The sequence below is a fragment of the Micropterus salmoides genome, unplaced genomic scaffold (genome assembly GCF_014851395.1).
Source record: "Micropterus salmoides isolate LMB-PRFRI ecotype aquatic unplaced genomic scaffold, ASM1485139v1 Ms_hic_scaffold_2, whole genome shotgun sequence".
Lineage (NCBI taxonomy): Eukaryota > Metazoa > Chordata > Actinopteri > Centrarchiformes > Centrarchidae > Micropterus > Micropterus salmoides.
This window is the reverse complement of record NW_024041150.1, coordinates 31,512,585-31,529,294: the sequence shown is the minus strand read 5'-3', so window position 1 is coordinate 31,529,294 and position 16,710 is coordinate 31,512,585. Positions and strand designations below refer to the sequence as shown.

At 37.4% G+C, this 16,710-nt stretch overlaps 1 protein-coding gene across 1 annotated transcript; it reads right to left on the bottom strand.

Annotated features, from left to right (window-relative positions):
- Positions 1–5,774: 5,774 nt before the first annotated feature.
- On the bottom strand, positions 5,775–11,442 carry LOC119911573. The gene is made up of 10 exons (XM_038730474.1): positions 11,380–11,442; positions 10,911–10,946; positions 10,061–10,366; positions 9,272–9,535; positions 7,381–7,488; positions 7,254–7,269; positions 7,034–7,119; positions 6,514–6,564; positions 6,358–6,420; positions 5,775–6,248 (listed from the first exon to the last, which is right to left on the bottom strand). Exons 1-10 carry the CDS (start codon positions 11,414–11,416, stop codon positions 6,145–6,147), a joined length of 1,071 nt encoding a protein of 356 aa, XP_038586402.1. The 5' UTR covers positions 11,417–11,442; the 3' UTR covers positions 5,775–6,144.
- Positions 11,443–16,710: the final 5,268 nt, after the last annotated feature.

Here is a 16,710-nt window from a genome sequence, read left to right as displayed (position 1 = left end):
GCCGGAAAGAGATCCAACAATTGAGGTGAAAGTAAATAACCGACCATTGGAAGTAATGGCGGATAGCGGAGCTGCTTTCACCTGTGTTCGGCCTGAAGATACTACACATCTTCCTATGTCCAATCAACTGATTCGGACAAGGGGGTTTGAGGGAGTGAAGCAGCTGATTCCTCTCACGGAACCAATTGAGCTCTGCTATAAAAATCAGAAAACTACAATACCCATATTGGTATCAGAACATACACCTATTGCTCTATTGGGAAGAGATGCTTTGTGTAATTGAACTGCACAATAAAATGTACACCAGATGGCTGTCTGATAGAAGTGCCAAAAGAAATGGTCCACCAACTATTGATGACAACAGAGATGGAGTCCTCTGCAGTATTTTGGATTGGAAATCTCAGTGCAGATTTGCGATTCGTCAAAATCATGATTTCAGCTAAAGGACAAAGTGCTTTAACAAGTGTAAAGAATAATACAAAAAAACAAGTATTATTCGACTGCATATTCAGAAGTAGAATTAGGGCTACCACTGTGCTACAGAGCAATGGTGGGAGTTTATTTAATGTATGACAAAGGATCATCTGTTACAATGGGTTACCCAGTGACAATTCTTACCCATCATAGTCTCAGGAATCTGCTGAACTATGGAAAGTACACATTGACTATGCCAAGGCTTAGAGACTATCATAGGCTCTTAGAGCAAGAGGATGTCACCCTGGTAAGGTGTGATACGGTACTGGTTGGTGTTTCTTTTCTTGCAGAGTATATGGGGATGTACAGATGGGGATTCAAATACTCAAACAAGGACAATATGAATGGACTCTGGACAAGGATGGTGTGGAAACGTCTGGATTGCATCGACACTACACTGGAAGTCGACACTGCTGAGGAGCTGCAGGACACCACAACGCCAACAGCAGAAACAGCTGATTAGACGTGAGTTGTAAATTTGCTACATAAGGGCTTATTCGGCAAACGTGTTTCCATCTCCCATTTAGAGCATTAAATCTTTTTCGACAAAGGCAAGAACCACCTCATGGGAGCGTAAAAACTTTTTTGCAAAATATATATATATTTTTTAATTTTGCCATCAACCTTTTCTAATGCGATACTTTAAAATGCGTATAAAAAAATGTTGATGCAAACACGGCTTCTGTTGTACTTGAGTGAACCTGCAGCTGATCCGGTCTTCCCATCTGAATAAACAACGCATTCTCATCTCAATGCGTCATAACTGCAGTTTCAGCTGCCATTTAGGTTTAAAAGAGCAGTATGTCCAGACTTTAAGTCACTTACCATGATGCTGTAAGATCACATTACGAATGCAGACCTTATTACAGTGCTACATGCTCACCATCATAAATGTGTCTACGTTTCAGGCCATGATAAGGAATTCTCTGTTTGCCAGTTGGACAAGGTGGAGATTAGTATTACTGATGGATACATTTGTTATCTTACGAAAATATGTACAAGATTTCAGTTGTAATCACTTTGTGGAAGGTCATAGTTTACACTTTATGTGGTGCCTGTGTAATTGTAAATCATCTATTTTTAAATATTTTATCTATTTTACAGTATATTGTATTGTGTTTTTTTTCTGTTGTGAGGTATTGGGTTGTAATAAAGGGAATTGAATTGACACAGGTGTATTACCAGTTTAGCCTCTCTATTCCAGTGAGAAAGCCAGAGATAGAAATCAGCAATTGTTTTTTTTGTATATCAAGTTATTAACAAGCAAACAATAGAATGTTGGAAATTATCTAATGTGATCAAGATGTCCAAATTTACAAAAGTGAGTTATTTGATGGCTGAACAGTCTGATTATTGACTTGACAGGTGTATACAGACAACTTCATACTGATTGAATGAGGGTATTTATTCGTAGCTAAATGCTTAATAAATTAGGATAAATAAGGTAAAGAAACAAACACGCAGATGAACTGCAGATATTGTAATTAAATTAACCTGATGTTATTGGTAATAGTGAAGTATGTGATCTGATGGTGAAACAAAATGGTAAGAAGATAAGTAACGGTAGGACACAAATTCTCTAAATAAGTATCAATATATATTTTTTTCAACATCAACTCTTTGTAACAGCAAAACCTGTTGTTCAGCCTTTTGTTTTAAAGCCCTGGCAGAGACAAGATGCTCCAGCTGACTCTCTGGCGCAGCGGGAGGTGCAGTCAAGCTGCCAGGTGGCTCCTGGAAAGTAGTAGGTCTCTGAGCCGAAGAGGTCTCCTGACTTGTCCGGCAGTCTTGTTTCAGGGCCGACAGCAGAAGTCCATACCAAGATGTTGCAGACACATTTCCAAGAAGATGTGACATTTTTTCTGTTCTTTTTTTGCGTTAGAACACAGCAAAAACTTTTCAGTTTAATACTGACACATTGAAAATCTCGCTGACAAAATAGTTCAACTAAAGAAACCAAACACACTGTGAGCTCAGAGGTGTGAGGTGCAGCATAAGCTAAAATGACAGTGCATCTCTATTTGTGACTTAGCCAAGGAGGAGAACTTTTTATGCTGACTTTAGTGATTTAAATTCAGGGTATAGGCTAGCCTATGTAAATTCACATAGTCTAAAATATTACTATGGTCAATAAATCCTGTTTCAAAACAGCAAATTAAATCCAACATAACATAATTGTAATTCTTTCACATGATCCGCTGTCAAATGATGCTTGGATGGCAGCAGTTGCTGTCAACGCTGCTTAAACATGAATGTTATTTTTCATGTCATTGCCATCGCCATTGCCTCTTATTTAGCTGATGATGCACTTCTCTTTATGAACCTGGAAATCATAATAAATACAACCGAAAAAGAATCACTGAAACCTCCAGTTTCCTCAGATTAATTTTAAATAAATAAAAAATTGAGGATTTTAGACACCTATTTTGACTGTAATTACTGACCTACAGTTATATCTACCTTTAGTGTACTTAATGACAATGATATGAAATGACCCAGAAGCTACATAGCTGTTAATATTTGTACCTGCAGTTGAATCTGGATTCATGTTATAGTAGTCAGAGCTCTCCATGGAATCAACATGTATTCCTGTTACAACAATATGACAAAGAAATTAAAGCTGGCTTTTACACAACACACAAAAAATCTGAATACCAATGTATATATTTGCATGGTTTCATGAATTGGCGTGATATCTGGCTGGCTATATTCTTTTGGCCATTTGGTCATTTATGTACATTCATTTCTGTTTGAATTACCAATTTATTTTTGATGCTTCATCTTTTGTGTACTAATTTTAATCACTCAGTTAAAGTAAAATAATTGTGCACTGCTTTGCATACTGTACCACTTCTATTGTTTCCAAAGCGTCTGATTGTTTCATGGACACAAATATCACCTACAGGTCAAAGGAAAGGAAAAAAATCAAATTAGTCACTTCAATTAAGTTTGAGACTGGATGAACATGAAATATGTAGTAAAGAATGTACATAAGTAGTGAAATGTAAAAGCGAGTACAAGTAAAAAGTTAATCATTTATTTTTAAGATGAGCTAAGAGGGTTGTACCAACCTGTGACAACATGTATCTGTGAAAACAGATAATACAGTTAAAACTTACATTACGTGATGTTTTGCCAACTGAACCGCTGATCCATGTCATGAAATCATAATTCCTTAGTCATTTTAATAAGCAGTGAGTAAATTATCTAACATTAACAGTAAAAGGTCTTGGACTTTTTGTACCAATACAGCAGCAGTGGCAGGGGAACAACCAGAAAGATGCCAATAACCAGCCCAACGATCAACAGCACAGGAAATGGAGAGCTGGACGCTGCAATAATAAAGAATAAGTATTGTCATGACTGAAAACAGATCAGTGATCTGAAAAAACATAGAACCAAAACATTATCAACAACATTATGTGACCTTTGTACTCTTTTCTGATTAATCCTGGTAAAATATACACTGAGGAAGGTGTTTGTGTTTTTGTAGGCGGTAGTCTCCATTTTTATTATTGACTTCTATCATCGGGATTTGGTTTCAATAAACTGTGGCAAACAATGTCTGCTAGTTAAGGATCTGAATCCTTTTGTCAATGTGATATTTCATTTTTTTTTGTCTTTTTTAATACATTTGCAAACATTTCTAAAATCCTGGTTTGACTTTATCTTCATTGATAGTAGATTGAGGAGGGGACAATAAAAACATCTCCCAAAGATCTCTGAGGGTCTGAAAAGGTAGGCAGCTGACCAAACTGTGAGGCCTATGAGAGGGAGCACACAAACTTTCAAAAATTAAAAAGTGCATTGGACCAGAACTGTTTACTGTTTGTGTACCAAAAACACTGATTTGACACCGTTTAAATATCTTAAGACAACAGTTAACATGTCAATTTTGGGTGCTACCACTTCAGTGGTTTCTGAGGGGGAACTCATACATCAACTCATCCAAACTCACATACAAAGGAAAATAATTTCCCGCTCAACCTACCTTGTGTGAAATGAGGTTAAGAAGTAATATGGATTGATTGAAACCACTGTAAGATATATGAGGGGGGAGGACGTAATTTTTCAAAAAAACACACACTCGTAGCAAAGAACAAGAGCTGTTAACTGTTTGTGCACCAAATACAAACACAAGAAGCTGACAGACAACAGTCGTTATATTTCATTGTTTTGTCAAGATAGAATATGGAAAATAGCAGATAGGCACCAAACCTCAGCCTTTTTTCGATGACACTTCACAGTCTTTTACAACTGCTTACACACAAAATCTTTTCATGTCACATGATGGTTAAAACTTTTCACTCAGAGCAAAACCGCATCTCAAATCTCCAAAACCAGAAGCTGTTTCTCAGCCTTACACTCAGTTTTCAACTGCATAAAACACTTTTATCAAAACACCACACACAATTCTCTATCTAAGACACAAAAAGGAAGTGACCTGCTTTCCTTTTCCAAACACAACCAAAGAAAATGCAACACTAGATCACACAGCCACTCCTCACATGTGCAAACACTAACTGCTTAACTGATCACTAACTGAATTAGTATACAGCAGAACTATACATAGCAAGGGGAGAAGGAGGGAGAGGCAGGGGACGACAACGAGGACAAGTTCGAGGAGGAAGAGTTGGAAGAAGAGGAGGAGGACAAAGACGAGGACACACTTATTGATCATGTGATCAACCACAGGCTGACAGTGAGAGAAGCTGGACTGAGAGTCAAGCCCAATTTGAGTTGCTTTACAGTGGTGACCGTAATTTGAACCTAAAGAAATTAGAACAGGTTATAACAATGTAATGGTTAATGTAAAATAAGTATTATTGTTTGGCAATAAAAGTAAAAATTATATATATATGTTTATGGTTTCCTTCCTGTATTTAGTGGCTAGGAAAATATACCCCGAGGATAAGTTAATTTTAATGCTAAAACTCAGTTAGGAAAACTCCCCAAAAAAATCTTCAACAGGAAAAAAGGAATAAAACCTCAGAAACCAAAAAACTCACAACAACTATTCACTGGCATCGTCATTTAAAAGTTACAGTTTGGTTAACATCTGACTTGCATAATTGCCTATTTAAAAAAGGTAAAGAGGGTTGATTTCCTGTATACTCCAAAAATGAAAAAACTCCAATGATGATCTTCCTATGAACGGAGAGACGATTAGTTTGAAATGTTTACCAATAACAGATTTAATATACATTGAACTGCAGACAGATTATCTAGGTAAAGGTTAAATGACAGTATTGCAAAGCCCAAAGGTGAAACCAACCACACAGCAGATTATTGTGTTTTTCTTTATAGAATTTAATGGTAATGAAAATAGTTACAGGTTACAACAATAGAGGGGATATCAATTAAGCAAGTTTAATTAGAATCAATAAAAATATAAAATAAAATAAATAAGAATTTTTTTTGCGTTGTTAAGATTATTTAAAATCTTTTGAGTCAGAGAACAAACTCAAACCGAAGCAACAAACCAACAGCAATCATTTTACAGCAAAAATCAACAGTATTTTGTATTTTCTTTCTGTAGAACAGAATTTCCATTTACAGGCTAGTCTGCAACAACATAACCAGAGATTAAAAAACAAACTAAAATATAACAGGAAGTAAAATTAGAGTGATTTGAACTACAGAGTCACTTTCAATAATATTTTGCATATTTCAAAACAAACTATTGGACAAACTGTTGCAAGTGACTGTACCTGCAGCTGATTCTGTCTTCACATTCGAGTAAAGGGAGCTCTCCTCTGGTTCATTATGCTGCCCTGTAAAGATGAGCAGATGCATCAAAAGATGAGTTAATACTGTCTTTTATTTAGGAATCACTGACCTGATGAATATTTTGACTATAATATTTATTGTTTGTATACTCACCTTTATTACTACTGTGTTTAAGCTGAATCAACGAGTATGTGACATAGCTGGATTCATCTGCATCTGAAATATACCTTTTCTTAACTTACAGAATTGTCAGTTATGATAACTCTTCTCTAATATTCTTCTCTGTGTAAATAAATAAAATTTACCTACCATTTTCAGTGTTTTCTGAGCCTCTGATTGATTCAGAGAGACAAGCATCACCTGAAAATCAAGTCACGGTAAAATTGATCATTTCAACTTTAGGATACAAACTAAGCTGCTACTTTTCTGATGAATATACTCAAATATATTGTAAGATTGTCTTAAAGATATAAATATGTGCAAAAGACATTGATGTTTAGACTCTTTGAGTTATTTGAATTGGGTAATGTCAAAGGTGTAACTCAAATTGCATTAAATGTATTTTATACCATAAAGCAATGATACTATTATTTTAATGGTTGAGCTAATAATATGTGTTTTTTTCTGTCTCATAGTTTAACATCATTTCAGCTAGAGACAATGTAAACAATGACTATAACCAATTTTCAGTTCTGATCTTTTGTGCTTGTAGTAGATGAGTTTATTATATTCCAATCCTTTTTGACAAATTGACTAACTAAAAAGTTCATTTGGTTCAATGTCATAAACATGAAATGATAAATGGATCTGGATAATTTTTAAGGCTGACCATGCAGATGAGAGTAGTGCACTGTAGTTTCATTCTGGTAAACCACTTGATCTGGAGCAGAGCCCTGATTGGTTCTCTGTGGGGTCCTAAAATATAATAAAAAAACATATATATATATATATATATATATATATATATAACAATATATATAAAATTTAGTAAATTCAGTAAATTGAATAAGGAACATTTAGTGCCTAATAGAGAAGAGAAGTCTACCCACTTGGCAAAATTTGAATCTGTAAAAAAAATAAAATGTTGTTACATTATTTTGTTTTGGCACTGAATTCAATAATGACTTTGAATAGTCAGATTATAAACCATCAAGCATCAGCAGGAAAAAGTCTCACCCTTTGACTTTCTGTAGCAACACAACAGCAGCAGAAGAATAATCAGTAAACTTCCACAAACTGGCCGAACAATCAACAGCAGAAGAAATGAAGAGTCATCAGGCGCTGCTGTAATAAAAGGTAAGTATTAATAAATGTTATTTGTAGTTGAGTGCTTTCACAAACAAAAGAGGTCACAAGTTAGTAAATCTAAATTAGAAGAAACCATGTAAAAGACTTCACAAGTGGACCCACATCCAGGATCAAGTGGGCCACATGTTCAAAAACAGACCAGTTACAAAAATTATATGTGGAAGGAAAAAAAAACTACACACACTACACACATGTGCGTACACATACATTAACACCTTATACTTCACAAATAAATAATAATAATAAAAAACATACATGTACACATAAATATACAAGTGTATACTTAAGAGCACACATGCTTACACACAGTATACACATAGTATATAGTATAAATTGTACATAAATGAATGTTCAAATCAAATGTCCAAATGTACATCCATGCAAGTGCAGTACACAATTAACACTTACTGTACATACCTGTGCACATACGTAATTATTGTTAGACTGTGTGATATTAGACATTCACAGTACATTAGAACCTCCTGTTTTAGTTTTCTAATTAGAGTATTTGTATTAAGTAAGTATTTGACAACCTCTTTTTATCTCAGATTGTGACATAGCTTCTGAAAAAGGAAGTTTTAAAGAAACAGATGTGGTGACACATTTCCTGAGTATTTCCACTAAGCCTTCGTCTGACTTTGACACTGCAGCAATATTCAGCCCCTCTCCTGTCATTTTGGATGAGACATCCATTTCGGTAGAAAAATATATTAGAATCTGATGTCCCTGTCCTCAGTTTGCAGCCAAGACCAACAGACTGTCCCTCAGTCACAGGATGGACAGGATTCACCATCTTTATCTGTGAAACAGTCAAATAATATCAAGTCGTTGCAAACCTTTTCATCGCTCATACACTTCTGCTGTTACTCTTACATAACCAAAGGTGATGGAGGTTTATAGTCACTGTGGCGTCAATTAATGACTGACAAAAAGAGAAGTTGCGACTGATGCTCTGATCAGATCAGGTAAAATTGCAATATTAATTCATCATTTCAGATATTTACAAATAAGCAGCAATTGCTCTTTATTATTTATTAATGGTGTGCAATTCTGGAGAAATCCAACACCATGAAACATCCATGCAATAGAGCGAACCATTACAAAGCAAGTAATGTAACTAATGTTAGCTTAGTTGTGGGTTAGCAAACTGTCGCCACAACTGCTGCTATGAAGCTAACGTGCACAGAGGACGAGGCAGTCCCAGAGCCAGCACAATAACTCCAGACAGATACAGCTAACATCACACCAACAGCTATGTTGGTGTACTAGAGAGTAAGTTGAATGTCCGTGGGCAGGTCAGAAATCATGGCTGGAACAGCTGGAAAAGTCTTGTGTGGCTCGGTCCAAGTCATTTTATTTGTTTCCCATTTACAGAACCTGGGCTGGGTACAAACACCAGATTGTTTTTCAGCACACACATAGAACCGACAGCTAGTGGACCGTGAGGAGATATTTGTTGAATTTGACAAAAAGACTTGTATTGGATTAGAATCACATACCCAAAATTTAATTGGTTAATGTTACACAAATGCCATTGAGGATCAATATGTCCTAATTCTTTGATAATAAGAGGTCTAATAATAAACACTGTGAAGGGCAGAAAAACTGATTTCATGGCGGGTTCCATGTCTCTCCTTAAAATTTCACTGCATTGGTTATATAATATAACCAAAAAATATAATCACCTATAAAATCTGAATATAAGATGTTAAATTATGTTATTGTGAAATTTGAAGAATTAAAACAAAAAAGGAATTACTTTGTACGGTGATGTTGACCGCGTTACTGAATTGAGCTGATTCAGACTCACACCAGTACACTGCAGTTTTGTTTGGAAGTTCGTTGATGTTGCATGTGGATCCAGTCATTGTTCCCCACTTAGAACAGTTTGACAGATGGCCGGCTTTAGTGAACCTCCTCACTCTCCACTTAGAAGAGTTTCCCTCACAGCTCAGTGAGACAGGCTCAGAGGAAAAGTGCTGCTCTCTGTCAGGACTCACTCTGACTGTTGCTGGATGAAAATCTGAAAAATAATTAATGAGGTGTCAAAACAAACACAGAGATATCATGACATTGACAGCAGCACAGTGGAAATGATCTTTTGACTGTCTTAATATTAATTACAGTGGTTGCTCTCCAACTCATCCATTTACAAATCGCTTTTTACCAGCTGCCTTTCAGTTCCAAATGGGGTCAGTATGTGATAATGAAAATCTAGACTGTATTTTCTTTTTACACATAGTTTTCCGTTCAGTTATTTTAATCTCCTAGTTGTACCCATATGCCTGTTTATTTGTTGCAGGCGCCACATTTGCCACCTGTCCATGTGCCTGTCTGACCACAAATCAGTGTCTTTTAAACCTGCAGTGCAGAACTTTTGTTTTTCCTTTCCAGCAGTGAGAGTAACCCAAACACTGTTGATGAATGATGATGACGTATGCCTCTGCTATACTCTGTAACCTACTCCTTCGCTAGGTAGCTACATGACTAATTGTGGGGGCAGAATATAGGAAAGAAAAGGAGGAAAGAAAGGCACTAACACACTGACCTTTAGACCAGACAAACATAGTGTTACTATAATTAGTGTAGTTCACTGGATCTCCTCTTCCAGCTCTGCACTTATATCCTGCTGTGTGTGTCTGTCCATGAACAATGTAGGAATCCTGTTCAGTCCCGTTGCTTCTGCCAGGTAGCAGCTCTTGGTCGTAGTAGTTGCCTGATAGTTTGGGAACAGCCTTAAACCAGAAGAACCTCCATCCTGCAGATGGATCTTTAACACTGCAGCTCAGAGTTACTGAGGCTCCAGGACTCAGCCAGGATGGAGACACAGTGAGGACAGGTTTGGTTTTATTTGCTGGAAATAGATATCCCAGAATTAAAACTCTTTTCTTGTTTATGGATTGAGTGCAGTTTGGATCCTGCACATTTAACACATTTACCTCGAAACATTAAATGCATTCTTCATGTCCATTTATCCTCCTGGTTTACATCATTATCTGCGTGAAAGAGTTTAGTTCCTTTTTTAACTTAGCCAGACTAGTTATCATGAGCAAAATGGGTGGCAATAAACCACTGCTAAATGTAATGTTTTCAAAATATGAAATCATAATCACTACCACAATTAACACTGAGTTTAGAAAAAGTCTCACTTAATAATAATTTATATGTTTGCTAAATAAGTACATTTCCACATAATTTAAAAGCAGATCTATACTCACTAGCCTGTGTGTTTGCTACGTTGCTGGAATATGAAAGTTAACACTCTCAAGCACTTTATAGTCATATTCTCCTTTGTGTTGATACAAATGCACTAAAATGATGCACATGTTGATAATAAATGAATAAAGACAGATGATGTGATTAAGAGTGATGCAGAAAAAGGGAGATTGTGCAATCACCTTCAGCATGTCCAGAGTGGAGGAGTGTATTCAGCACTAAAATAAAGATTGATATTTCATCAGATATTTTCACACTCAAACTGTCAAAATGAGAATAAACAAAGTCATTTAAAACAAAAAACAACTGTGGTTAGATAATGTCTAATATCAAATCTCAATCAACATTATCACAACACAGTCTTCCACTTTAAAGTCAGTCACCAGCCAAGAAACAAAAAGAAAATATTTAAAATATGTGTAGGTCTATAGTAAGCTAGAGTAACCAAATTTACCCGCTGGATATCAATAAAGGTTTATCTCATCTTATAAATACAGTATTAAATCATCATTGCTGACGAAACAACAGTGTCACAACACACACATACACATTAAACAGAAACCTACAGTTTCTAGACAACCCGTGATGCTGTGAATGCAACATAAAGTGTTTTTAGTAAGAACGAAAAGAGTACGTCAGTGATGTACTCACAGAATAACCCCAGCACACAGAACAAAGTATGTCCCATCTTCACATCCAAAACTGAAACACTACTTTAAAGCTTGAAAGCATACATTATGAGGAAGACTAAGAGGAAGCTGTGTCAGTAAAGAAGTTATTCATATCATATCAATATGATCTCACAGGCTGACAACAAATAATGTTTCTAAGAATAATCCACTCCTCCTTCCTTCCCCTTTTCACAAAGCTCACGCAAGTACAACCACTTCCTGCTCAGGCAAGGCAATTTAACTTGAGTCTTGTATATAGTCCCTGCTAAAAATAGAACAGTCACTTTGCACTTTTCATATCATATTAAAGAGAAAACAATGTTGGAATTGCACAGCTACGTTTTATGAATGGCAGTATCATATTTTTGAATAAACAATAAAATGTATACATATAACTATGGATGTAAACACTCCGACGTACAGCTGATCACCTTCTGCCACATCATCATACAAATATACAGCCAATCACGTTATGTGACGTTACCTGCAGGCCCAGGCCCCCGTGCAGTTCTGACCACCCGATCACATCTGGTACCTACACCGGCTCCATCTAGCTCCGTGTGTCGTACAACAGAGCTGCTGGTAGAAAAAGCTGTTCAAAACAGGAGGAAATCTGACGTTCTATCTCACACAGGCGCCGCCCTCTACTGGACACTGCTTTTTATATTTAGGCACATACGGTAGCAACGTCCAATTGTTCGGCTACTTACAGAATGCAAATTTCAGTGGGTGAGTACGTGCGTGTGAAAGGAGGAGAGATATTACCCATAGAGTCCAGTAGAGGGCGGAGCCTGTGCTAATAGAAATAGGGTCACCATATCGTAACCTTCATTTTTGCTAACAGGGATTTCTTTTAAATACTTTAATCTTGTTATTTGAAGCTGTGGCCATGTTTAACACATACATCCAACGTTGTAATATTCTCGATAAGTCATAAAATATGGAAAAGCATAACAGGTGTCCTTTAACATCCTTAGCCACAATATCACAATACCCGCAATAATCAAAATTGATCTCACCCATGGGACGCTCTTGCAGAGGTCTGGAATGAAAAAGCTTCAACATGTTCACATGACATTTTTGTCGAACCCCTCTTCATACAAATCTGTGAGGAAGAAAGTGACTCCTTCGCCAACTCAGCAGCATGGTGTAACTGTTCCCTGCACAGAGGCAACACAGCCCAACACATGAGTTTTGGAAGACACATCACACACCATCTTCTCTCAATGCTTTTAATGGGCCACATACGTTTTGGCCAAACACAAGCTCAGCTGGGCTAAACCCTGTAGTGGGATCAACCAGCCTCTCACCTCAAGGAGGAGGTGAGTTCAGATCTTGCCAAAAAGTCTGGGGAAGTTTTCCTCCCCTGGAGTTGGCCTTTTGACGTGCAAAACAAGAGACATCGCCTGGTGTTTTGGTAAGGACCTGCAGAGACTTAATCAGACATGTATCCTTTAGTGACATATGAAGATTAGAGAATCATAAGAAAGTAAGAGTTTCATAATTTCCTTTTGTTTTGTTTTAATTTCTCCCTATTATTCCCTAGTAATCACTGTCTGTTTAGTATTAACTAATGCTTTAGCTAAATGTTTTGTATACAATTTCTTATTAAAACGTTCATCTGCATACTCCTCGTGTATATAATCCGCTTCCCAGTTCCCAGTTCAAGTGGTGACTCTCAAAGTTGAATATCTGTCCTCTCATAGAAACCGCTCTCCACCAAGAGGACAGAAAAAGGTATAACACAAAAGCGTTTATAACTCTGCTTACACCGACAATGAGCGCCAAATATCTATCACGATGTCACTGTATAATGGATTCTTTGCTGCAATGCTTACATCTATTTTGTCTCTTGAGTTAAAACATGTAACCATCAAGTTTACACGTGAAACATGTAGTTAAGCTTTGTTACGCCTTTTATTACAGTTTTTTATCAATTGTTTACACACAAATTCTGGTACTTGAGACACAATGACCACAACATGTAACTCATTCACCAACCCCCTGGACCAATTCTGCTAAACTACAAGCACAATTCCTGCTTTACACTCAAATTGCAGTTCTAAAACACACTTTTTTCAAAACACGACACACAATTCTCTGCTTTTGGCACAAGTTTCATGCTGAAAATATCTTGTTTTCACAAGGAACACACTGCCATTCAAATATGCACACTGACTCATCACAAGGGCAAACACCCGTCACACAGTTTTCCAATTAGCAATCAGAGCTTTAGCATAAAAGGGCAACAGGTGAGCTCTTCAATGGAGCAATGCCAACATTGGAAACAGAGGCAGAGCCAGAGGAGTGAGAGGAAGAGGAAGAGGAAGAGGAAGAGGAAGAGGAAGAGGAAGACGACGACGACGACGACGACGACGGTTAATCTCTGATGAGACCGAGCCACTTTGGTTGATCATGTGGTCAACCATGGTCTAACAATGAGGGAGGCTGGGCAAAGAGTACAGCCAAATCTGAGCAGGTACACTGTAGTATCCATCATCCGGACTTTCCGAAATGAGAATAGGTAAGAAATCTACTCTCACTAGCAAAATGCAGTACTGCATATCAATACAGTACTCAATGAGTATTGCCTGTGGACTGTTCTGTAGGACTGTAAAAATACTGTAAAGTATATTTCAAGTATTTAGGAAATGTATACCTACTTTGTATTTACAGTATTTTACTATTTGTTTGGCAGAACTGAAAGATTACCAACACAAAAACCTCTTCTGTCTCCTGAACAGGAAACTGAAATCATAAACATGGTCCTAGAAAACAACACCATAACATTACAGCAAATACAATGAAAAATAATAGAAAACAATGACATATTTCAAAATTTTGATAGGGTAAGCTTATCAACACTGGACCGTGCCTTGCGCAGAAATCATCTCAGGATGAAGCAGGTCTACAGGGTGCCATTTGAACACAATTCAAGAATTGCAATATTACTATGTGTAAGTGAGTCCCACAATTGATGCATACACTCAACACTGTATACAGTAAATTATACATATTTCAATATTGTAATCATAATGATTGTGCTTCACAATAGTGACCACTCCATGTCTCTTTCTGATATTGTCATGTGTGTTTCAGAGAGTCCTTGAGCTAGAGGTGGCTGCAGTGGAGCACCAGTTCATCTTCATTGATGAGGTTGGGTTCAACCTCACAAAAAGACGAAAGAAGGGAAGGAATGTCATCGGCCAGCGTGCCATTGTTGAAGTCCCTGGCCAGCGCGGAGGGAACATCACAATGTGTGCAGCGATTACCCACCACGGCGTCATCCATCACCATGCTACCCTTGGCCCCTACAACACAGCCCATCTGATCACATTCCTGGACACCCTACACAACACGCTCATTCCACCAGATCAGGTAGACGGCCCAGAGCAGCTCAGGTACGTTGGGACAGCGTAAGTTTCCACAGGGCTGCTCTGGTTCTTATCTAGTTCACTGTCCACCCACGCTTTTTAGTTTATCTCCCTCCATATTCTCCATTCCTCAATCCTATTGAGGAATCTTTTTCTGACTGTAGATGGAAAGTGTGTGACCAAAATCCACAAACGCATATACCTCTTCTCCAAGCTGTGGAGATACAGCAGCTGATGCTTTTCATGGCTGGAATCGCCATGCTAGGCGATATTTCCCCCACTGCTTGGCCAGGGAAAACATTGCTTGTGATGTGGCTGAGGTGCTGTGGCCAGACCGCAACAGAAGAGAGGATGCAGCATAGTTTGTTTTTTGTTTGTTTTAATGTAACTGTGTACAGTAAATTCTTCTGTTGTTTTGTATGTAGTGTGTGTGCAACTTTGTGTTGGTTGGGAATGGGATGTACACTGTGTACATTGTTTTTGTGGGACAAATAAAATATATTTGTTACCGTGTATTTGTGTGTTCTGAGTATAAAAACAATATTCTCAAATATTTTACAACACACTTGTCTGTAGTAAGTGTAACACTGAACAAAAAAAAGGCCTAAGTCATTATGATGAATGGAGAAGAAGTGTTTTACATTGAGAACATCAGTGTTCAGCTGGTTCTTATGAATGTCTATTCATATGATTTGTGTCATTTGAAAACAAAATACCATTTTGAGAAGAAATAATATTGTTTTGAATGTAAAGTTTCCTTTTGCAGGAGAATTGAGGGGTTTTGCCCATTGTGTGTGTTTTTTGATTTGTGTGTAGAGTTCTGAGAATGAGGCATTCTTTCAGAAAATGTCTGTAAACAATCGAGGAAAAACTGTAAGTATATAACAATTAAGAAACAATTAACCTTCTAGTGTTTAATCTTGTTTTACTTGTCTTTATCTAAATGTTTAGAACTAAGTATTTTTCTAATGTTATTGTGGAGAGAGAGAGAGATTAAATGGAAAATACGCGCTATATATTTTTTTCTTTATCCCACTAAAAGTTAACACTTTTGAGGCCAAAGGGTGACTCCTCTAGGGATACCCACTAACCAAAATGACGTCACCACGTCCCAAAAAAGTTCTTGAAACCCCATTTTTCTTAGTGGGAGATTTTGACTTTTGTTTGGAGCTGCCTGGGATCAAACTATCCCCAGACTTTGTTTAAACTCAGCAACATTAAATAGCCTATATTCCCGGGGCCTCGCGAACCTACAAGAATCTAAGTGTCTTATTTGATTTTGTTGTTTTAACACTATCCAATCGTTCTAAATAACTTTTGACCCAGAAACCCAGAAGCCCGTTCAATTCTCGAGTTGAACGAAGTCATGGCTCCAACAAGAGAGTCTGGAGTGTGTTCTGCCGAGCTATAGCGACACCAAACAAACTCCAGTTTGGTGTCGCCAGTTGCCCATTACTGCAAGCGTTTTCCCGCAAAGGACTCCGGAGCAATTCCATCGGTTTGAACCCAACTTGAGACGCCACTGGGGTGCCACCCAACCTGGCCAGGACAACATCCACGAGCCCAACCGGCAGTGAGCCTTTGCTATGGGGAATTACCACAAAAGTAAGGCAAAACAAACCACACGCTGACGTGACTCGTTGGTGTCCTCTAGTTGGCCCTCATCTATAGTTAAGAAACCCCTAGGTTATTCAAACTAAATTTGCAACATAATTTCCGAGCATTAGTGCCCTCATTCTCGTAGAATCCTCTCCCTCTACAATATCAAACTGAAATCCCATCGAGCCCAGTGTACTGATCTTGGCTTATTACATATTCTGTTTATTACCTTCTGTTTTTTTTCATGTTGACTGTTATTCGTGTAATATTCCCATATTTACTCCCACTGTTGTACTCCCTTTAGTTAGTCAGTAAATTTCACCTTGATCATAGTGATT